Source organism: Castor canadensis, chromosome 4, assembly GCF_047511655.1.
Source record: "Castor canadensis chromosome 4, mCasCan1.hap1v2, whole genome shotgun sequence".
Lineage (NCBI taxonomy): Eukaryota > Metazoa > Chordata > Mammalia > Rodentia > Castoridae > Castor > Castor canadensis.
The window spans coordinates 154,668,317-154,693,164 of NC_133389.1; the positions used below are offsets into that span (position 1 = coordinate 154,668,317).

The 24,848-nt window shown below is 36.5% G+C and overlaps 1 protein-coding gene across 6 annotated transcripts in view; it reads left to right on the top strand.

Moving 5' to 3' along the window:
* The window catches only part of Pard3b (par-3 family cell polarity regulator beta), a 977,771-nt gene that overhangs the window by 346,137 nt on the left and 606,786 nt on the right, over window positions 1-24,848 (top strand). For 5 of the 6 annotated variants that reach the window (XR_012447363.1, XM_074071526.1, XM_074071528.1 and 2 more), the window contains one exon: window positions 19,718-19,889. Coding sequence is in view for 3 of the 6 variants with exons in the window: in XM_074071526.1 (XP_073927627.1) it covers window positions 19,718-19,889 (172 nt within the window). In the remaining 3 variants the exon portion in view is untranslated. Of the gene's footprint in view, window positions 1-17,801; window positions 17,845-19,717; window positions 19,890-24,848 lie in introns of all 6 variants that reach the window. The other variant, XM_074071529.1, reaches the window with a different exon arrangement.

Genomic DNA, 24,848 nt, shown 5'->3' on the forward strand with positions numbered 1-24,848 from the left:
TTGAGAGTTAAAGACACACACACACACTCAGGCACACACACATGCACATAGATTTTTTTAATCCATCACTATGAATAGTCAAATACTTTCTAGATTTTTGAACTCTTGTCAATTTGAGTGACAAGAATCAGTTCACAAGAAAGCAGCAGAAATGGTAGATGACCTGATAGTAATGGATGTAGAAGAAAGGCTAGAATATAATAAAATGTTCATTTTATTCTGTGGACAAAATTTAATAGATTCTTAGAGTCTTCAGGCATCTGAAAGATTGAGGTTTTTGTGGGGGACTGAGGTGTAAACTCAGGGCTTTGTGCTTGCAAAGCAGATGCTCTACCACTTAAGCCATGCCTCCAGTTCTTTTTCGCTCTGGTTATTTTGGAGATGGGGTCTCATAAACTATTTGCCCAGACTGGCCTGGAACCATGATCCTCCTCATCTCAGCCTTCCAACTAGCTAGGATTATAGACCTCAGCCACTGGAAGATTGAAAGAGTCTTTGTTGAATGAATTTTGTGAAAATTTCTTCTGTTTTAATATTATAGTATGTAGAATTTAAACGTGAAAAACTTGCAGAAAACAATGATAAACACTTGGATGTGTTATCACTGAAATACTAGTTTTGCATGTGCATTTCTTTCTTGTAATAGCTTTTATCCATCTGTATTTGTTTAGAATATAAATGTGTGATATAAAAACCAAAGGCCCATCAATCAAAACATTTCCCACCTGCTCTATTAAGGGACTATCAAAGTAGTAAATTAAATGAAACCAACATTGTTTTACTACTTGCCAATCATAAAATATGACTGGTTTCGGGTGAGTGCCTATTTACAAGGGACCTTTGAAGATTTAATAGGGGTTTTAAGTGAATGGAAAACCATGTAATGAAAAAATTTACACCATAAACAAAATTGAGAGGTAAAACAGCAATTAAACCCCATAAAGTTGCAAAAATAAAAAGAGAAAACTTAATATACTTGAAACAAAATGTCTTATACATGTTAAAAAAGCAAAAAGGAAAGGCAAATGAAAAAGGTATCAACAGTAATCCACTGCAAAGCTAAAAAATGCTCATAAAATTATTTTAATATCCCTAGTAATCAAATAATTGAACTTTAAACATGATATAATTCTATCTGGAAAACTATGATTGAAAAATGTTAGCATTTAATATTGAAGCTACACAAAGATAACCTGTACTTTCATGTGTCTAGGATGGGAAAATGGCTAAATAATCCATGATATGCTTCAATACATTGTGAAATAATACTCAGTCATGAAATTTCCTCACCTTTTTTTGCCAATTAAAATTAGGGAAAATTGCTCATAACAAAATCCTAATTGAAAATGTCAGAAAACAAATCACAAGTTATACAGCATGAATCAAGTAATGTTAAGGTACATATGTATATACCTAGAAAGAAGATTAGCAGGAAAGCACTGAAATTTGATCTTTGGAGATTTGCTTTATTTTTTCCTCTCTACAATAAATACACCACATACACAGTTTTTCTGGAAGGGATTGAGAGAGTTTATATCCCCAAATCTTCCTGCCCATAAACTTTTTTTGCTTGGAAAATATAAAAGCCAAAAGTAGCAAAGTATAAAAGTGTCCATTGGGCCTGGGAGTATTAGCGTAAGGACCAGCTTTAGAAACATAGTTTTGCCAATGGTCACAGGAATCTGGATTTTCATGTCCAGTTCTAATCGCAAAATTTACATTCCATTATTTGCCATAAGTATGCTGTGTGCTCCAATGTTTACTTATAAATCATAATTTTTATACATATATAATGTATTTTAGGTGCTTTGGGGATACCTTTTGCACTAAACTTGATAAATTTACAACTACCTTTGCAAAGACCATTGTTCTACAACTAAAGACAAAACCTAAAATGCAGCTACATCTGGAAGAGGTAACATACCAACTGTGACTGAGCAAGGAGCAAAGACCCAGCTTCCTTGTCTTCAGCCCCAATTAGCAAGACCTCATTTGATGTGACTTTAATATACCCACATCATAATTACAAATCTTGACATTTAGATGCTCCAAAGTCAACACCCATCCCAGCAGGGTTAGCCACATTATCACCAGTAACGGAGATGGAGAGCAATTAGAAGCTAAAGGAAAAGGTTAGCTCTACCACTTGGATGGAAGTTCAGCAGCTAAACCCACCTGCAATTGCAGTGTTAATTTTTTTAAATATCGGCTTTGATGACTTGTCACCCATGACAAGGAAGGTCTGAGTCTAAACGGAATATTTAAGAGAAGTGCTTCCTCATCGCCTCAGTCAGGCTGCGTGCTGACCTTTTCATACTCTGCACTAGTTGCACAGCTGTCATGAAATGCAGGAGAAGGTAGAACATCATTGGACCTGTCATGAGGTCAGTCAGCCAATACTCAAGCCAATTTGTTAAATGTATCTGTTCTAAAGAGTCTGTTCCCTAACCAATCTGATGAAATGTAGTACCAATTAATCACCAGCTACTTTTTAAGGAATTCTGACTTTCCCCATATTTGAAGTCCATTCACAGCTTTACCCGACCTTGGGGTATCACCCCAGGGACATAGGAAGTTTCCAAAGCTTGTGTGTTAGGCTATCAGCATGACAGTCCAGAGGACAGGTATGCCCATTGCACCTGTCTCAGGTAAGTACTGACCAACTTTACACAAAAAGTTCTGGGTGGTTTATAGATCCTAAAGGTATTCATACAGTTCAAGTGCATGTGCAATACTTCCTTTTGAAATTTTTAATGATACATTAAGATTTCATTGTTTTTCTTATCAACTTATCAATTCTTTGTCTGACTTTCAAAGGTGGTAGCTTTGTCATCATTCTCTGGAGAGGTTTATTATCTGAGAGCTGTTCGTTGTCTTAAAAGCAGAGAGGTTTCTTTTTTTCTTTTACAAAATAGGCTGCTCTATTTGTAGCCAAGTCTCATAAATTAAAATACTTGTCAAAATAAATGAATAGTATGTTTGTTATATTCATGACTTAAAAATCACATTTGATTGCTTACTCATTAATCCACAAAATTAAGCAATACACTGTGGATTGCAGTCATTAGTGCAATAAGCGGGGATCTTCTAACAGTCAGATGTCATGGAGAGTACTGTACAGTTATATTTGTTTCAAAACTAAGTATGTGAATGTACAAATTAGTTTTACAATTTCAAAAGGTTTCTTCTAGAATAAAAATCAAATATAAAGATATAATCTACCAGGAAACAGAATTAGAATCACAAAATTTGAAGTAGATTTTTAGATGGAGAAATTGTAAAATGTAATTTCACATTATACCTCAAAGATGGACAGAAGCTTTTTTCCTGTATGCAGGAGCATTCCTAATTGGATGGAAAGTCAGGACACAAAGAACTGGTATCTGCATAAAAGTGTAGTCTTTCTTGGATATAGCAGAGGACTTAGATCACTCATTGACCTGAGTGATCTTTTCCATGTACTATGTACCATACTGGAAGGTTGGACTATAGCCAGTTGTACTTCAGTTCTTTTATCTATAAAATGAGGAGCACAGTGATTTTTCTTATGTGTTTCTTATGAGAATGAAATAAAATAATAATGTAAGCACATAGAACAGTGCCTAGCCCATAAAAAGAGCTATTACTAGCTTCTGGAATGATTTTGACTCTGGTCTGACCTTGTTTCTGCCCACATTATAAACCTAGTTGTTTTTTTTAAATTATTATTTTATGGTCCTTTTATGAGTTAACTTATATTCTTTTAATAAACTTCATTTCTATTTAAATAATAAAAATAAGTATTCACTCACTAAATATTACCCATGTTGGCAGGAAGCTGACAGTTTACATTAACAATAGAGGCGGGTAAATGAAGATCCTTATGCTGTGTGACACATGGTGAAAAAGGCCTGGTTGCAGACTCAGAGGAACACCAGGGAGTCCTATGAAGAGAGTAGATAGGAGTCTTGAACCTTATTTTGAACACCTTAAGAAGCTATGGTTAAGAAATTGAAGTTGGACCAAGACCATGTTTAGATCTGTGTATGAAAAGACTATTTCAGCAATAGTGTACAGTAAAAGAAAAAAGAGAGTCCAGGCCCTTTCTGTGCTCCTGGAGATGAGAGTGCCTGACCAGAGGCCATGTGAATTTAACTGGTATGGAATGGTCACTACAGAGAGAACTCACCTTCAGAGATTCATAGACATGTCACTGAAGGGTTCTGGCTCTGCTGTTTCTCAGCTAAGAGATACTAAGGAGTTTGCTTCTGAGACAATTCTAGTTTTGATCTGAGTAGAGAATGGAAATTCTAGGAAAGTAGGGAAAATAGAAGTAAGCCACTTAAACAAGATAGAATATAAATGTTACAATATTGTGATTTATGTGCTTTATAATTTATAAAACATTTCCATATACTGTTTTATGTTTTTTAATGTTGAATATTGCTGTTTAAATTAGAAGATTCTTTCAAAATAGCAGGTAAGGTGTGTGATTCAGTTAAGAATTACTGGGAAAAACCACATTTGTGTGTGTGTTCATGCATTTTAAACACCCCAACTCATGTTGTGTCTTCATTTCCAGTCATCTGCACTTGAGATTGGATAAAACTGTGGATATCTTTGGAAAATGGCAAGTCAAGCCATCTAGTAGAATCATATCTGAGAATTTTCTAGCCTATTTAACCCAAGTAGTTTATCTTCAACTTCTTCTGTGTCTGTTATTTTTAATATATGCAATTCAAAGGCAGTGGGAATATTATTATTGGAAGTCAGGTATATTGAGTTTTAAAATTTCTGACATTTGTGGTATCCTCATGTGACTTGAAGTTTGTTCTGGCTTCAGTACCTGTGAATTTTTTCCATACCTGTCTACCTTTCCCCAGATAAGCCTATTGGGGCTTTGTGGCTGTCACCTGACCTCCATTAGACCCTTTGCCTTACAACTGGTGTGGGAAGCTCATGTTAGATATGAGTTGTGAATGTTGCTTAATAAATGGTAATCTGTTGACAACAAGGAAAGTGAAGAATGCAATGAAAATAAATTCAAGATTTTCTCAAACTTATCAAGTGGTTATATATCATTCTGAAATTTTAATTTAAGCCATGTAGAGAAAAAATATGATTCAGTATAACGTGTTTAATATATACCTGACTTATTAGCAACTCACTACATAATTAAAGGAAGTAAATATATTTTGGGCTGAATTATGGATGATTTTTCAATAGGCATATATTTTGTTATGGGGCCAATTTAAGCAGATACCTCTTTAAAAAGTGATAAGGACGAATAGAGTTCTTAGTGCAGTTAAATAAGTCATGTTATTTTCTTTAGAATGAAGCTTAAAGCTATACAGTTTATAAAGGTCCCTCATACAGATCTTTCAATTTGAGGAGGAAATGAAAATAGGTTTATCTCATTTACTGAATGCCAATTGAACTCTGAGAATCCGAGCTGTTGTGTACTTGTTCTAAGGATGCTAGATGTGATGCTAGCTTGTGATGAAGATGCTAGTTTTTAAAGTCTGGATCAAATGCTTTTAGCTAGATGTCAAAATTCTATGAAGGAAAAAAACTTATTTTGAAACCTTTGTTTAGGTTGAATAAAATTAGCTCTCATAGCCAATTGTTATTTAGTTACAAGCAGATGCATACGTTTAAATAAAATTCTGCAGTGTTTCAATCCCTTCTCAAAGGTGATTATGTGTTTTCCTCTACTTGTGAAATTGTCGTAATTTCACAGCCTTATTTAGATTTAATTGTGTTTATTAAGATTTGAGACAAATGATTCCAATTTTATTTTGTAAGATACTATTTTTCTTTGTATTTTAATTTTACTCGATAGTAGTTGTTAACATGGAATATGTGGAAAACAGTAAAAAAAAATAGCAATACATTATTGTTAAGTTCAACAGTTTAACCCAAAGAATTCAGTTTGGCAAATAATCCTTTTTTGTACTAGTTCATTAGTTCATTTGACATGTAATTAAAATAGAGACATGTATTTCTCAGTACAATTACTAATAAAAAAGCTTTTATAAATACAGTTTATTATGCTCTATGAGATTTGGATTTTTAAAAAATTTTCTACACAGTCTAAGGATAATAACATCACATTATAAAAACCTCAGGTTATAAAAGTGACAGAATGCTACAGGTTGACAACAGAATAAACTATGCCATGAATATTGAGGGATGCTGCAATAAATATACTTGGTGGCATTTACCGTTAAAATATTTACTTGTCAGCATAGAAGTTAAAGGCATTGGTATACTGCTTCAAATTATAGTGGGCAAAGAAGAGGCAGCACAAACCATGTACTGCTAGGTAGAAGAGCGGTACTGCCTGTCTAAAGGTTGTGTGTTCTTGTGTGATGAAAAGTAAAAAAAAAAGAGAGCCAAAATTACCCATTTGACGTTTTTGATCTTGGTACTATCTGTGTTCCTCTGTCGATGCTGTGATGAAGAGATTAAAGAGAAACAACAAAGTAAAAGCACAATAGGGATAAACAAGTCAAGTGAGACAACCTGGAAGCCAGGGAATGATCAGTGTGGTAGGAAAAGGAATTAAACCTTACTTTCCATTGTGTATCAGGCTCTGTGCTAAGCATTTGGGCACGCTAGGGATATTACCAAGGAAATTAGCATTTACCCATCTTACCCCCAAAATACACTCACATACACATCTTACTGGCTGATGTATGATCAGCTAACTGTTGATCATAATAGCTTTTCATTCATGTAAGCGATAGGTCCTTGAGAAGACCTTTTTTGATCAAATCTGTTATTCAGGGTTACAAATGTTGTAGTTATCCAAAGTTATTTTATTTCCTTTGTATCTTTGATTTTGTTGATGTTGACTTTTCCATTCTTTTAAACTTTTCAGAGTACAAAATGAGAAAAAGATGGAAAAATTCTCTAAAATAAGACATGAGTATCATTTTTTTCTTAGAGAATGCTAATTTCAGATGTTTCTACCAGATTTCCCTGGAGAAGGTGATAATTGTACTTAAAAAAAAAAAAACTACTTCCTAATATTTAAATTGGAAACATCACTAATCATTGGCAATTGAAATCCAGTTATAGAATAGTATTCACATGTATCAATTAATGTGTTTATCTTCATGGGTTTTCCTAATGTCTATTTAGAACATAGGTGTGTTCCTGAAACATATGCTCCGCTTTGACTTCTCAAACAGGAGTACTACAATTGTGCAGTAAACATTGTGCTGGTAGAGCACAGAAAGTGTTATTTTTCTTGACTTGGTAGAATAAAGATAGCATTTCAATTCTGAGCCGATGACATGTCACTTCAGGCTGTGACTTCACTGCTCAAGAGGTTTATGCACATTTGTTCTTAGGTTACTTTGTAGGATTCATTGAGAGGTTTTACAGCAGATAAATCAAAGTAGTGTCTTGCAATAAAGGTAGACAAGGGAGTGCCTGGGGCCACACTGCTAATGTTGTCCACCCTCCACCCCTACTTCCTTCCACTCCATCAGAAGTTCTTTCACCTTTGAAAATGAGCCTGCAAAGAAGAGACAACACTTAATCTCCACTTTAGGAGACTGATGCAGTTGAAGCGGTTTTACCAGTGTTTTGTACAAAATGAGGAATTTCTCCATTTTAAAAGCAAAATAACAATTCTGAGGATGACACTTAGGCCATTATAAGTGTAAATATTGATCATCTATCCTTCATTCATTTAAGAATAAGTCTAGGTATCTATCCTTTATTGCTATATTAATTTTAAGCTTCTATTTTGCCTCATTACCTCATTTTTATTTGGCAAATACATATTGAACACCTATTTTTTCTACATTCACTGCTGATAAAACCATCAGCAACACAGAAAAGAACATCACTGTTCTCTTGGAACTTATATTCTTGTGAGATGAGGAGATGGGCAAAAAATAAGGCAAGAAAGAAAAGATATAACATTGAGAAGGTGATAAATGCTATAAGGAAAAATAAAGAAGGGGAATTCAGGGAATAGTGGGGATGCTGAAATTTTCTGTAGATAGGGAAAAACTTACATGTAAGTAAAGATGCAAAGAATTGAAGAAGAAACCTTGCATGTACCTGGTCAGAACTGTTCCAGGCAGAAAGCACAGCAAATACAAAGACACTGAGTTGAGTATAAAGAAGAGAGTATAGCTGGTTATAATCCTGAGAACAAGGGAGAGAATAATTTGAACACAGGTCAGAAATGTAACAGGGATCAATGACCTCATAGGCCCCTGCAAGGACTGAACTTTTCTCTAAGTGGGGTGGGTAGGTGTTACAGGGGTCTGATGAGAGGAGAAACATTACCTGACATTTTGGCCAGAGCATTCTGGCTGCTGTGTTGAGAATTCCCTCTCTGGAAGGAAAGAAGTCTGGGTAGAAGTAAGGAGACCCCACAGGAGCTGTTCCAGTGACACACTGGAAAGACGGTAGGGGCTGGTCCAAAGTGGTAACAGTGGAGGTAGTGAGAATTTGAATGTGCGATGTGTGTGTCTGTGTATGAGAAAGAGAGACCAAGAGAGAGAAAGAGACAGAGAGACAGAGAGATAGTGAGTAGAGGAAGAGAGAAAGTAGAAGGAGGAAGAGAGAAAGAATTGCTACAAGTATTTTTGACTGAGCAATTTGGAAGGATAAATTGCTACTAATTGGGATAAAAGGAACAATGGAAATAATTCTAAAAGGCATTTTTTGAGAGGTAAGACAATTAAATACGTGATCCTGGAGGTCAAGAAGAAGGTCTGGGTTGTAGATTTAAATTTGGAATTTATCAGCCTGTACTGCTATCTGAGCATGGGGCAGATGAGATCACATCATATGCTCTATAGCAGTTTTAGAAATCAAATCTAGTCAATGAAGAGGAATAAGTTAAAAGAAACTTGGTAGAGGGTCCAGAGAGGTAAAGAGGAAACAAAGAGGATATGGTGTCCTGGGAGGCACTTGAGAAAAGTACTTTGAAGGTGACAAAGTGATCAGTTGTGCCTAAAATCAGTCCAGAGAGGACTTTGGATTTAGTGATCTGGAGATTGTTTTGCTCTCAGTACAGGTAGATGCAGTGAGTACAGGGGTGAGAGTCTAACTCTGTGAAGAACAGAAAGAAGAGATTGGAAAACTGTTGAGTGGCCAGTGCTTCAAGATTGCCTCAATGGGAAGGCAGGCAATGGGGTGGCAAACATAGGGATCACTGAGTGCTGAAAAGCCTTTCTTTTTTCTCTTTATTCATATATTCATATGTGCATACATTGTTTGGGTTATTTCTCCCCCTTGTCCCCGGCCCCCTCACTGCCCTCACTTCCAGGCAGAACCTGTTTTGCCCTTTTCTCCAATTTTGTTGAAGAGAAGACATAAGCAATAATGAGAAAGACAAAGTGTTTTTGCTAGTTGAGATAAGGATAGCTATACAGAGAGATTCCTAGCATTATTACTTCAATGCACAAGTGTATTACAACCCGAATTGATTCATCTCTACCTGATCTCTTCAATACTTCCCGGTCACCTTCCTATATTGACCTCTGTTGCTTTTCCTCTGCAGTGGGGAAATCAAACACTTTCAAGTTTTGGGTTTCCTACCTATCCCCATTCCTCCCGTACGTGCTCTCCCCTTAGCATGTGACCCAAGTCCAACAACATGACTACCCTTGCCCAAGATCTAAAGTCCACATATGAGGGAGAACATACAATTTTTGGTCTTCTGAGCCTTGCTAACCTCGCTCAGGATGATGTTCTCCAGTTCCATCCATTTACTTGCGAATGATAAAATTTCATTCTTCTTCACGGTTGAGTAAAATTCCATTGTGTATAAATACCACATTTTCTTTCTTTTTTTTTTTTTTCCAGAATAATTTTTCTTTTTTTTTTTTTCCTTTTTCTTTTATTATTCATATGTGCATACAAGGCTTGGTTCATTTCTCCCCCCTGCCCCCACCCCCTCCCTTACCACCCACTCCGCCCCCTCCCTCTCCCCCCCCAATACCCAGCAGAAACTATTTTGCCCGTATTTCTAATTTTGTTGTAGAGAGAGTATAAGCAATAATAGGAAGGAACAAGGGTTTTTGCTGGTTGAGATAAGGATAGCTATACAGGGCATTGACTCACATTGATTTCCTGTGCATGGGTGTTACCTTCTAGGTTAATTCTTCTTGAACTAACCTTTTCTCTAGTACCTGTTCCCCTTTTCCTATTGGCCTCAGTTGCTTTTAAGGTATCTGCTTTAGTTTCTCTGCGTTAAGGGCAACAAATGCTAGCTAATTTTTTAAGGTGTCTTACCTATCCTCACCCCTCCCTTGTGTGCTCTTGCTTTTATCATGTGCTCATAGTCCAATCCCCTTGTTGTGTTTACCCTTGATCTAATGTCCACATATGAGGGAGAACATACGATTTTTGGTCTTTTGGGCCAGGCTAACCTCACTCAGAATGATGTTCTCCAATTCCATCCATTTACCAGTGAATGATAACATTTCGTTCTTCTTCATGGCTGCATAGAATTCCATTGTGTATAGATACCACATTTTCTTAATCCATTTGTCAGTGGTGGGGCATCTTGGCTGTTTCCATAACTTGGCTATTGTGAATAGTGCCGCAATAAACATGGATGTGCAGGTGCCTCTGGAGTAACAGTCTTTTGGGTATATCCCCAAGAGAAATACCACATTTTCTTAATCCATTTGTCAACAGTGGGGCATCTTGGTTGTTTCCATAACTTGGCTATTGTGAATAGTGCTGCAATAAACATGGGTGTGCAGGTGCCTCTGTAGTAACCTGAGTCGCATTCCTTTGGGTATATCCCTAGGAGTGGGATTGCTGGATCATATGGCAGATCTATGTTTAGTTTTTAAAGAAGCCTCCATATTGTTTTCCAGAGTGGTTGCACTAGCTTGCATTCCCACAAGCAGTGTACAAGGGATCCTTTTTCCCAACATCCTTGCCAACATCTGTTGTTGGTGGTGTTTTTGATGATAGCTATTCTAACAGGGGTGAGGTGGAATCTTAGTGTGGTTTTGATTTGCATTTCCTTTATGGCCAGAGATGGTGAGCATTTGTTCATGTGTTTTTTGGCCATTTGAATTTATTCTTTTGAAAAAATTCTGTTTAGTTCAGTTGTCCATTTCTTTATTGGCTCATTGATTTTGGGAGAGTTTAGTTTTTTGAGCTCCCTGTATATTCCAGTTATCGTTCCTTTGATGTATAGCTGGCAAATATTTTCTCCCACTCTGTGGGTGGTCTCTTCAGTTTAGAGACCATTTCTTTTGTTGTGCTGAAGCTTTTAAATTTTATGTAGTCCCATTTGTCCATCCTTTCTCTTAGTTGCTGAGCTGCTGGGGTTCTATTGAGGAAGTCCTTGCCTATACCTATTGCTTCTAGAGTATTCCCTGCTCTTTCCTGTACTAATTTCAGAGTTTTGGGTGTGATATTAAGGTCCTTGATCCATTTTGAGTTGACACTAGTACAGGGTGATAAACATGGATCTAGTTTCAGTTTTTTGCAGACTGCTAACCAGTTTTCCTAGCAGTTTTTGTTGAAGAGGCTGTCTTCTCCATCATATATTTTTAGCACCTTTGTCAAAGATAAGTTGGCTATAGTTGTGTGGCTTCATATCTGGGTCCTCTGTTCTGTTCCACTGGACTTATGTCTGTTTTTGTGCCAGTACCATGCTGTTTTTATTGCTATTGCTTTGTAATATAGTTTGAAGTCATGTATTGTGATACCTCCAGCATTGCTCTTTTTGTTGAGTATTGCCTTGGCTATTCGTGGTCTCTTGTGTTTCCAAATGAACTTTAAGGTAGATTTTTCAATCTCTGTGATGAATGTCATTGGGATTTTGATGGGAATTGCATTAAATATGTAGATTGCTTTTGGTAGTATAGCCATTTTTACTATGCTGATTCTACCAATCTATGAGCATGGGAGATCTTCCCACCTTCTGTAGTCTTCTTCAATCTCTTTCTTCAGGGGTTTGCTGTTCTCGTTGTATAGATCATTCATATCCTTTGTTAAGTTTACTCCTAGGTATTCAATTTTTTTTTGAGGCTATTGTAAATGGAATTGTTTCCATATATTCTTTCTCAATTTGTTTGTCGTTGGTGTACAGAAAAGCTAATGATTTTTGTAAGTTGATTTTGTATTCTGCCACTTGCTGTAGTTGTTTATGGTGTCTAGGAGTTTTGGGGTAGAGTTTTTTCGGTCTTTAAGGTATAGGATCATGTCACCTGCAAATAGGGATATTTTGATAGTTTCTTTACATATTTGTGTTCCTTTTATTCCTTCTTCTTGCCTAATTTCTCAGCTAGGAATTCCAGGACTATGTTGAATAGGAGTGAGGAGAGTGGGCACCCTTGTCTTATTCCTGATTTTAGGGGAAATGGTTTTAGTTTTTCTCCATTAAGTATGATGTTGGCTATAGGTTTGTCATATATAGCCTTTACAATGTTGAGGTACATTCCTTGTATTCCTAGTTTTCTCTGAGCTTTTATCATGAAGTGGTGTCAGATCTTATCAAAAGGCTTTTTCTGCATCTATTGAGATGATCAAGTAGTTTTTGTCTTTGCTTCTATTAATATGTTGTACTACATTTATTGATTTTCGTATGTTGAACCACCCCTGCATCCCTGGGATGAAGCTGACTTGGTCTGCTGAATGATTTTTCTGATATGTTGTTGGATTTTTTTTACTATTATTTTTTTGAGGATTTTTGCATCGATGTTCATTAAGGAGATTGGCCTATAGTTCTCCTTTTTGGATGTGTCTTTGTCTGGCTTTTGAGTAAGTGTAATACTGGTTTCATAAAATGAGTTAGGCAGTGTTCCTTCTCTTTTTATTTCATGGAACAGTTTAAGCCCTTATTTTAATTATTTCTTTCCTTTTGCTTGTTTTGGGTTTTGCTTGTTCTTATTTTTCTAGGAATTTGAGATGATAGCATTAGGTCATTGATTTGAGATCTTTATGTCCTTTTAATATATGCAGTCATGGCTATCAGCTTTCCACATAGGACTGCCTTTGCTCTGTCCTATAGGTTCTGGTAAGTTGTGTTTTCATTTTCATTAACTTCCAGGAACCTTTTAATTCCTCTTTTATTTCATCAATGACCCACTGGTCATTGAGAAATGTGTTGTTCATCTTCCAATTGTTTGCATGTTTTCTACTGTTGTTTTTGTTGTTGAGTTCTAGTGTTAATGCATTGTGATTAGATAGAAAGCATGGGATTATTTCTATTTTCTTACATTTGCTAAGGCTTGCTTTGTGCTCTAAGATATGATCAATTTTGGAGAAAGTTCCATGGGCTGCTGAGAAGAATGTATATTGTGTGGAAGTTGGATGAAATATTTTGTAGACATCAGCTAGGTCCATTTGATCTGTGATGTGATTTAGTTCTAGAATTTCTTTATTGATTTTTTTTTTGGATGGCCTATCTATTGGTGATGGGGAGGGGGTATTAAAGTCTTCCACTACCACTGTGTTTGAGTCTATATATGCTTTTAGTTCCTTCGGAGTATGTTTGATGAAATTGTGTGCACTGACATTGGATGCATATAGGTTGATAATTGTTATTTCCTGTTGGTGTATTTCTCCTTTTATTAGTATGGAGTGTCCTTCTTTATCTTGTTTGATCAATGTAAGTTTGAAGTCTACTTTGTCCAAGATAAGTATTGCTACTCCTGCCTGTTTTGGGGGACCATTGGCTTGGTAAATCTTCTTCTAGCCTTTCACACTAAACCAGTGCTTGTTTCTGTCTATGAGATGGGTCTCCTGTAGGAAGCAGATTGTTGGATCTTCCTTTTTAATCCAGTTTGCCAGATGGTGTCTTTTGATGGGAGAGTTAAATCCGTTAACCTTCAGTGTTAATATTGATAGGTATGTGGTGATTCCTGCCATTTAGTTGTTTGAGGGTTTGATTGTCTGCAGCTGAATTAATGTTACTCTCTGATTCCTTTTCTTTTCCTATCCTGTGGTTTGTTGTTGCCTGTCCTCTCATGGTTTTGTTCGCTTTCATTTTCTTTGTGCAGAATTCCTTGAAGAATCTTTTGTAGTGGTGGCTTGGTGTCATATATTGTTTTAGTTTCTGGTTATCATGGAAGGCTTTTATTGCCCCATCTATTTTGAATGATAGTTTTGCTGAGTAGAGTATCCTAGGATTGAAGTTGTTTTCATTCAGTGCCTGGAAAACCTCACTCCATGCCCTTCTTGCCTTTATGGTTCCCATCGAGAAATCTGCTGTGATTTTGATGAGTTTACCTTTGTATATTATTTGTTTTTTCTCTCTGACAGCCTTCAATATTCTTTCTCTATTCTCTGTGCTTGTTGTTTTAATGATAATATGTCATGGGGAAGTTCTATTTTGGTCAAGTCTGTTTGGTGTCCTGGAGGCTTCCTATACCTGAATGGGCATAACTTTCTCTAGATTTGGGAAATTTTGTGTTATTATTTTGTTGAATATATTACGAATCTCTTTTGCTTGTACCTCTTCTTCTTCAATGCCCATGATTCTCAGGTTTGGTCTTTTGATGGAGTTGGTGAGTTCTTGCATATTCCTTTCATAGGTCTTGAGTTGTTTGATGAATAGCTCTTCAGTTTTTCCTTTAATTTCAATTTTATCTTCATGTTCTGAGATTCTGTCTTCTGCTTGTTCTATTCTGCTCGAGTAGCCGTCCATTGTTTTTTATATTTCTGTTTCATTCTTTTTTCTGAGGTTTTCCATATCATATGTTACCTCCTCTTTAATATTGTCTATTTTCATCTTTAATTCATTTATTTCTCTATTTTTAGTGTTCTCTGTTTCACTTTGGTGTTTATTTAGGGCTCCTATGAGTTCGCTTATTTGTTTCTGTGTCTTCTCATATTCTTTATTTTTGGTGTCTTGAAATTTCTTGAGTTCCTCTTGTACGTTTTAGTTAACCATATCTAGTAACATCTTCCTGAAATACTAATTGATTACTTGCAGGATTTCTTCTTTGAGGTTGTTCTTTTGGGCATGGTTGAGTTCCTTGGTGTTATTTTTCTTTCTTTTGTTGGAGTCCGGAACTGGGTATCCATTTTCTTCATTTCCCTCTGAATCCTGTATTAAATTATTTTGGGGGGGAGAATGGTTTCCATCCTTTTTTCATCTTCCCATCAGTCCAGTTGGTAGTATGCAACTTTGTTCTTGATAGTCTAGTTGGTGGTTTCAGTCACCTGTTTTCTTTCCCTTGATTTACTTTTGTTTTGTGGCTGTATTGTGTTTGTAGCTAAGTGTGCATGTGTTATTTCTGTCCCTGCTCTGGATGTAATTTAGTATTGCTAATTCAAATAGTAAAACTAGTAAAAAAAAAAAAAAAAAAAAAAAAACCAAAGAAATCAACATGCAGAGATGAACAAACAAACACAAACAAGAAACAGAACAAACATAAAAATTCCAGGTTCAGGAACAACAGAATTTCAGTCTTATTTTAAGTTTTGGTGTTACTCCTCCAGCATCCAATCTCGGTGCTGGTATTTAAGCAGGAGCTCTGTTGTAGTCTCATCAGGTGGTTGGGTAGTGTTTGTTTTTTTCTCTTCTTTCAGAGGCAGCTGCTTGTTCAGCTCCTCCCTGAGTTGGGTGTGGCAGTTTAAGTTTGTATGTTGTCCTCAGGTTCTAGAATCAGCTCTGTAGCCCACCAGGTGTCCTGCTTTGGAATTGGGTTTTCACTGTGCTTGATTACTAGGGGCTTGTTTCTTTGCATCACCCCCTTTCTGGGGCAAGGTCAGTGATCCATCAGCTGGCCCCCTGCTGTCAGCATGTTTTGATGTTTTGCTGATTGTTTTTCAATTTTGCATTGTCATTTGACTTTAGATGTTGCTCACTGGCTCAGAAGATGAGCTTTGTGGACCACTACCTGCCCTATTTCAGGCAGCGGCTTATCACCTGCCTGCTGTCAGCCCTTCTGCCTTTCCAGCCTTTGTTTACTGAAAGTTTGTGCAGAGATCAGCTCCTTGCCCTGCTGTCCTTCTCCAGTGTGCTTCAGCAACTCCATCCCTCTGCTGTGTGTTAGTTTTCAGTTCCTTGTTTAGTGTTCAGTTTTGTTTTGTTTTTGCAGGGGGCAGGGGTCAGTCTGCCCAGGGGGCTATGCTGGTTTATTCTAGGGATGGCTGGGGGAATACCGAATGACACTTGGTGCTCACCTGCTGGTCTGCCGAATGTATGGAGTCTGGGAGCTCACACTGTCTGCTTCTGTGTCCTAGTTGCCATCTTCAAGAAAATTCTGGGTTCACTGGATGATTGCCACCATAACTTTGAGAGGTGCCATTCCACATAAATAGAACACAGTTATTCATTTCCATGGACACCTAGAATGCTGTTGGCCAGCACTTTTGGCAAATGTAGTTCCAAGACCTCCAGCCTCTGTAGGTATAGAAAGTAGATGATACTGATAGACTATCTATTGCTTCCTAGAGAGTTGTTGAGAAAAGCTGGGATCTTCCAGGACATTTGTTGTCTTCTAGCCTTTTGGTTTTGTTGGGTAGAAGAATTAATGTCATTTTTATACACTGGCCTTCCTATGTTGTATGTCTGGGGACTAGATGCTTAAATACTCACAGAGATCTAAGAGGACCAAAGCTTTGATTGGAAGTTAGGCTGTAGAACAGCATGTTGGTTCTGGGGTCTTTGGACAATTCTGGGCTACACTGAGTGATGTAAAAACAGTGGCATGATAGGAATTGGCAAGAATGAAGGCATTCCAGAAGAGAACAGTAATAGAGAAAGGCATCAAATCAAATATTACCTATATACATTTTGTGTAGGGTTTAGGTTGCTACAACTCCTAAGATGTCAGTGAAAATTCTTCCACACATCATGAAATTTTATTCTAGATCAAATCTTAACACAAAAGTTCTTAAATAGAATTCCTTCTTTTATGTCCACCTCATCTATTTGGGAGAGAATTTAAAGGCAGGAGCAGAGGCCATTATCATGGTCTGGATGCTTTGGAAACCAGTATGTCTTCAGCCAGGTGACTAGAATGGTGGTTTATGTCAGTTATTGTATTCTGTAACACTGTCTTCAGGAAGTGTGCTACCCAGAAATGTAGGTGTGCTGATGAATCAAGTAATCTAATTAACAAGGACCTACAACATATGATTTAAATTAATTATCAGTGTTGAAGCAAGTGTGAGTCTGTGTACATTGTAGATACTGAGATGCAGACAAGATTGAGAGAGTCTCTCTTCTCAGTCACTAATTTGTTTGGGCCCCACAGATTGAGGATCTGTGCCTCTTCTTCCTGGGAGTAGAGCCTTCATTTCATCTGTTCATCCAGGCTCTGCTCTGATAATTCTTGTCAACCATGACACTGGCACACAGACTAAGCTATTAATTAATCAAAGAGATTATGAGATTGAGGAAGCATCCAGGTCCCACCATTATCATATAAAAGAAGAGTCAGGTATTGCTATATCGCCAAAAAGTTAAGTTCATCTATTTTAAGGCATAAAACTTTCATACACAACCTAGAGATGTTCTATAATTTTTCTCTTTTTACAGTTTTCTTCTTGGGGAAAAATGTTACAGTGTGGTTTGAAACCCTGGGTTGTAAATAAAAAAGACTTTAATTCAACCATCAGGCATCATTTAGTACATGACCTTTGGAAACAAAATCTCCAAACTACTGTATTCTCCTACTTGATGAATAGGTATAATATTGTTACTACATATTCTGCAAGAAGCTTGTATGGATATAATGTATGGAAAAGAGTAAAGTACCTTAACAAGAAAAGTATAGATAATGACTTCTTAAGAGTTATCAATTTTAAGCATTTGTATTATACTTCTGACTGATTTTCTACTTTTTTTCTCTTTTCCACAATATTTAAAGCAATGGATTATGCTGAGAGTTAAGGATTCAGAAAGGAAGAAAAGTAAGATATTACTTTGTCATAACACTGATCCTAGTACTAATATGCCACAGTCTAGTTGATTGCTACTTAGAATGAACATTACTAATGTGTGTTAGAATTCACCAATATGCAAAATTGAAATAATAATTATGTCAGATATAGTAATGAAAACATTTCTACCACATTTTAAAAATTGATTTTACTTTCCTTTTCAGAATTTAAAGTGTTAAACTCTTCATTTTGGCCAGATGATTAAAAAGATTGAGTTCTACTGGTTATTTTTATACTACAATAATCTTTCATTTTTAATCTGTTTAAGTCTGATCTTAAATCAGTTCATCAGTGCCAGCAATTAAAGATAGAAAATGCATGTGCTCAATTTCAGGAATTAAAAATAATGCCTTGGGAATAAGCATTTCTTTTCTGTGGTGAGAGGCTTGTTGGATTTTCCAATTAAAGAAGTCTCCATACTGGAAATGAGTAGTCAATTATGAAAATTATTTTTGAATAGGCAATTTACATATCCCTAATTGTATTCATTTCTTTTGAAAGACTGAAGTTGGAATTTGTGATGTTTTGATTGGTTACCCCTTTCCTCGTGTTATTAATACTATTGCCAACAAGGTTCCCCTGTGAATGAGTCTTTGAGTGCCTTTCCTGAATAAATGTTTGAATTGTAAGGAAGTTTGCTTTATTTAATGAATGAAAAATATCTAAAGATTTACTAGCAGTTTTCAAATGTACACACAGTGTGTTTCATTGGTTTGATAGTAGCATCTCTGAGCTGCCACCTGCACTCATATTTGGACTTTTCTACATCAGCTGCTGACTGAACTTTTGAAGTTCCTCTGTGATGGTTCTGTCTGCTGGCCCAAAAGGCAGTCTCAACAAGGCTGCCCTCATTGTTATTCTGTAGTGTCTGCATGACTAGTAGACTTTTAAAGATATTCCCCTCATTTTAATGAAAAAAGTTTTATATTAATAATTAGCACATCTATCATGAAATAAAATGGAGATGAAGATGGGGATAATTAGATTAAAAGTACTGATGTTTACTCTCATTGGACTTAGCATTCATTGAACTTTAACCAGTCAACACAGAGTCCATCATGAAGGAAATAATGAAAAATATGGAATATGTACATATACAAGAAAAACAAATTGTTTTTAAGTATATACACATCAAATATGCATTGAAAGTGTGTGTGGTATTAGATTGTATCTACAAAGAGAGATGTAATTAGGTTAGGAATCTTGCAATGTGTTTTAACTTTTTTTTTCTTTTTTGGTTCTGGGACATTTAAACTTAGGACCTAGTACTTGTTACACAGTCACTTTACCACTTAAGCCATGCCTCAGCCCTTTATTGCTTTAGTTATGTTTTGGATAGGGACTTTTGTTTATGCCCAGGGACAATGATCTTCCTACCTATGCCTTTCATGGACAGGCATACACCACCATACCTTGCCCTATTTTAACTCTGAGACTGGAATGTCCATTTATATCATGTAAGTCTATTGTTCAGCTTTTCATATTCAACTTTTATTTTGGGGAACACCCTTGAAATGAGATAAAGAAGTCTTCTTAGGTATATTAGAAAAAGTAGTGGGGGAAGCAGGCAAACATTTCATTTCTTTAGGAGAGCTGTCTAAAATTGACTATTTCAGGAATAGTCAAAATAAACAAAGAGATGAACCACTCATTATGTCCTGGCATGATGCTTGTAAACATAATATTATTGAAGAATTAAGAGTGGTGCTGTAGTAACACTAAAGTTCTAAGATTGAAGAGGTCATTTTCTTTAAAACCAAATAAAGATCACAATCAGCGAGATAAAGTGACCTTTGATATGCGTGTACTACAAAGTAATTAGTGCTGTTGGGCTTGTTTGTAGCTGATTGCTGTGTTTGAAGAACAAGAACCACTCCACAAGACTGAGAGCCCCAGTGGAAACCCTGCGGATCAGCAGGGCCCAGATGCTTTTGAGACAGAAGTGGCTGCCCAACTGGCTGCGTTTAAACCAATTGGCGGAGAAATTGAAGTAACCCCTTCTGCTCTGAAATTAGGTAGGTATGATTTTTAGTGATGTGCCCTTAACTTGGTTGAAAACACACTACCTTGTTGACTATATTGCTTTTCTTTATGTCTTTTATCCTGTTACTATTTTTCTTTAAAAATCTGGTCTGTCTTTTCTCTAAGTTATTTGTTTATGTAGCTTTTTGCAGCTGCTGGTGTTCAGGTAAGTAGCTGCAATTGTTTCTTACACTGAAAGTGAATCTGGATTACATGCCCTCGAAGTAACATGGGAGGAATCATACTGAAAATGGTGAGGTTTGCCTATATCCTGTGAGAATCACGTTTTAAAAGATCTTGAAGAAAAGTCATTTGGAAAAAACTAAGGGTTACTAGGGAACCTAAGCTACAAATAAAGGTCACTTTTTTTTCTTAGCCACCCTGGTTTTCTTCTAATATTTTCTCAGACTTTGGAGAAAATGTTTTGAAGTTAGTCTTGAAATTCTTTCCTGCTGGTTTACTCAAACAGGAACAATTCACCTGCTGATTTTGCTCAGAATTCTTTTTCACAGTATTTGTTTTGAAGGTGTTTGTAGAAAGAGAAAATAAATATTCTTCTAAAGTCTCAATTTACAATTCCCAATAGAACAAACATACCAGTTTTTGGTGATACCCCACAGAGGTAAGTTTAGGTTAGTTTAACAATATGAAGTTTCTGAAAACCTATTAATATTTTGGTACTTAAAACAAGTTTCATTCCTCTTGAATATGCACAGAATAAAACAAGTTTCATTCCTGTTGAAGTATCTGAGACTGCTCAACATACTTTCTAGAGTTTAATTAGAGTTTGATTCTCAAGGTAGAAAGACAGAGGCATTTATTTCCCACTTTGCAAGGGAATTTTATTCTTTTTAAAAAGAAGCATATGCTTAAAATTATAAAAATAGTGCCTAGTTCTAGCTTTCTCCACTTGAAATAAAATATATACTGTTAAGTTGATTTTACATAGGAGCATCCAGAATAACCATATTTTGTCTTCGTTTTCTGAAAAGCATTTTTAGTGCCCCTTTTAAAACCAACCAAATGGAAATTAATGACCTATGGTCTTCATGATTTTCCTCTATCCTTTGGAAATCCAGCTAGGGAAGCGGTCTGCTGGAACGTGTGAATGGTAGAGGGCTGGTTGGCAGCTGCTCTTCCTCTGGAGCCAGCCTTGTGGCTTCAGCAACCTTGCAGCCCCACTGTTCATTTGCATAATGGATGCCTTTTTATCCATTATGCAAATGGTATGAGAGGAAAATTAGGCAATAAGAGAAGACGAAAGGAGAAAATTGCTCTTGCTTGTTTTAATATTCTATTTATAAACAAGTGCTGTGGTCTTCCAAAGGCTGAACCTCAGTGTATCCCTGAGCCTGGGAGCTTGTTTTCACCTTTTTCTCGGGAGCTTGCTCAGGAAGAAAAGTTTGTTTTTTCTTCTGCTTTTTCACAATTTCCTGTGTTGGACCATCAAGCAATATGGTGATGTTGAGTGTAAGAAGAAAAACAAGCTGAGATTCCTCTTCTTTGAAAGTAAACTCTCTACTTCTCCAGTACTGATTGTTGGTAAGACAGGGATAGAAAATAACATTTATTAAATGGAGACTAAATGCCAGACACTGAGCTAAAGACAGAACACTGAGTAACCTAAATCCTTTACTCTTAATAGTTCACTCAAGCCTCATAATATTCAGTCAGATTTTATTATTTTCTTCTTTCATAAAATGAGGAATAGGTACAGAGAGGTTTAGTAACTAATCCAAAAATCATGTAGCTAATTGGTAGCAGAGCCAGGATTTGAACACTTTGTGGTTCCACTGTCAGGAACCATTTTACTACTCTGCTTCTGAAATACTGTTCATAAAACAATGAATTGATATAACATTTCTGGGGTTTGCTTTGTGAAATATATATCAAAAACCTAAAAAGGATAAATTTGGCTCACAAATCCCGTCTCATTTAGTAACATAGATTAAATGATGAGACATTAGCTAACATTCACTTCTGGGTGATAAATGTTGCCTCCTAGCAATTCAGCCCAAAGCTTGGCATTATCTTCAGCTCCTCTCTTTTCTTCTTTCACCCCAGCTCCTGTCCACTTCTTAACTTCTTTTCCATTGTCACTGTAGCAGGCCAAAGCTCCATCATTAATTACACATTGCACAGGCCTCACACTGACCTCTCACTTCATACTGCCTGCCTTCTTCTCTTCCCCACTATTGCTGGAGCTACCTTTCTAAATAAAAAATCTGATTCTATAACTCCCCTGCTCACGCAACCTGCAAAGGCTCCCTATTGCTCAGACAACCATGTCCAAACTTGTTAGCAATTTGGTTCAGATGAGAATTAGCTGGAGGAATTTGGGCAGGGATGAGTGATGGAAAAAATTCATTCCTGAGTCTCCATCCTCATGGTTTAGTAGACTGAGCACTTTTCATTTCATGAACTTAAGAAGCAAGGAAAACATGTATTTATCAGGTTTTTCAGATAAGAAGTGAAGGAAGAAGGCAGCACAGCCCCCTTTAGTCTCTGTACATTCTGTTTTCTCATTGTTTGTACCTCAGCCTAAAGGGACATGGCTGGCGATATTATGTTCATGACTCTTCTGAGAGTGCAACCTGGTTGTGTTTATTGTCAGACCAATTCTGAAGTCCTGCTTAGATGAAGAATGGGATGGGCTGTTGGGAAGGAATAGCACTGTGTTCTAGTACCTCACCATGCAGGATGCTTATAAAATGCCTGTTGTGATCACAGAGCCCCAGGCCTTCATGGCTGTTCCTCACTCAGTTGCTGTAGGTTACTGGAACTCGTTCTGCTTCTCAAGGAGCTCATTCATCCAGGCTGGCATGGCAGAAGCAGGGCTTCTCACTGGTTTTCTCATCCTTAAGACTCACTTCATAAAATGGGGAATTTAAGCATTATTACCTCATGGTTTTCATACTTAAGGAAAACACAATTGAGCTAATACTAGGAATCGAGACAGTTTTATGTTTGGTTCATGTAGTCCCCCAAAATTTATCTGTTTTACTAGTATCTGAAATCAAACTATTTGCAATGTTTAGTATCATTTTATATCTTGTCTTCCAACACAAGATAGTCATCAGCAATATCCTGTTAAAAACCAACAACTTTCCCTGTGTAATGCATGCAGAGATTGGTCCTCTTCTCCTTTATCATCTAAGATGAAATACTTATGTCCAGAATATGCATACATTCATAGGCACAGGCTCTTCATTCACAGCTGTTTACTCTCTACCTACCTATATTGTTGGTCCCTCTTCCACAGTCACCTTAATTTGAATCCACTCTGAGCTACTTGCTATTCCCCAAATTTACTAGTTTCTTTCAAATTCTTTGCCTTAGTGGGTTTGTTCCCCTTTCCTGATTCACCCCTTGCATTTTTAAAAATGGTACTGGAGTTTGAACTCAGGACCTCTCACTTGTGAGGCAGGTGCTCTACCACTGAGCCATTCCACCAGCCAGCTATCCCTTGCCTCTTTTTTACCTGCTGAACTCATGTGTACCTTTGATAAACAAGCTTAAAGACAAGCTTGTTTGTAGAGCATTGTCTAAAACTTTAAGACAGTACCACAATAAATACATTTCCTGATTCTTCCATAAAGGATTATGGCAAGAAGTAGCCACCTTCTTCTAGCCTTAAGAGATGCATAGTTCCATGCCCTAAAAGCTAATGGGGTATATTTTTTTAATTCATAAGAGGAGTTTTAAGTCAAGTGGCAACCACATAATTCCTACCTCATTCATCTATACTATTTCCTGCCATTTATTTTCTAATGGATTTTTTAATGTAATAATGCTAAATGACTGAGACCTGACTCTGGACTCTGGCAAATTATTCCAATACTGTAACATTCTATGTTTCTGAAACTCACCAATGCCTTATACCAATATCCTAGAAATTGCTAACCTAATAATGTATAAGAGACACAGTGGCCAGAACTCCAGGTGAAGTAGCAGAGTAATATTCACAGAATATATTTGGACTTTAAAATCACCTCATTGAAGACTTTTCAAGTCCTCTCTGTGGAACCTTATGGTTCCTCTGAGCATATTTCAGTGAGTCAGCAGATGTTTGACTCTAGTTAATTAATAAAATTTCTTGATCACTTAAATTCTACTTGCTATTCTGTCTGAATACATAGGTTTGGTAATATTAGCAGGGAAGAAAAGGAGTGCCGAAGCCTGGTGAGTAGGCAATAAGCAGAACCTCAGTGCTTCTTAGCAGTCCTCAGCAAAGAAATTCTCCTCTACTCAAAAAAGTATACACCTCTCAGAAGAAATTTTTTGAAATAGAATATATAGTTCCAAAGAGTTTCCTGATTATCAATTGTCTAGGAAATTGACATTATTTTACAAATGAATGTATAACAGCTTAAAGTCAGTGTCAGTGTGTACTCTGATGTGGACTGCCTAGCTAGTTAAGGAACTTGAATTGAACCTCAATCTTTTGGCCTCTAGTATATGGTGCTCTTGCAATTATATGACACTTTTTGGATTGATTGGATATTTCAATTATCCATGTCTTTTAAATACTATATGTAATAAAATAGCACTGCATGTCCTTTTGAAATTGAGATAGAGTGTAAATTAATAAATAGATACTATGAATAGCTGTAAATCAAAAGATAATGAAGGAACTTAGACAAGAAAATTGAGGTGGATAAAATTTCTTTTAAACCCTGTAAGTTTCAGAAATGGACTTATTCTTGTCTTCTCCATTGTGTGTAGCATGCATATGTGTATATGCAGTCTTGACGGAAAGTTGAGCCAAAACCAGTACACTAATTAGAGCTCTGTAGGTGATCTTGTTACACAATGTGAATATTTTTGTCCCTTTTCTGAAATTTCAGGTACCACAGGTAGGAGCATAGGTAAATAATACAAATCAGTGAGAGTGAGAGCTATTACTTTGAAGGTTGGAAGAATAAGAGTCCTTTAACCTTTCCTGTTATTAT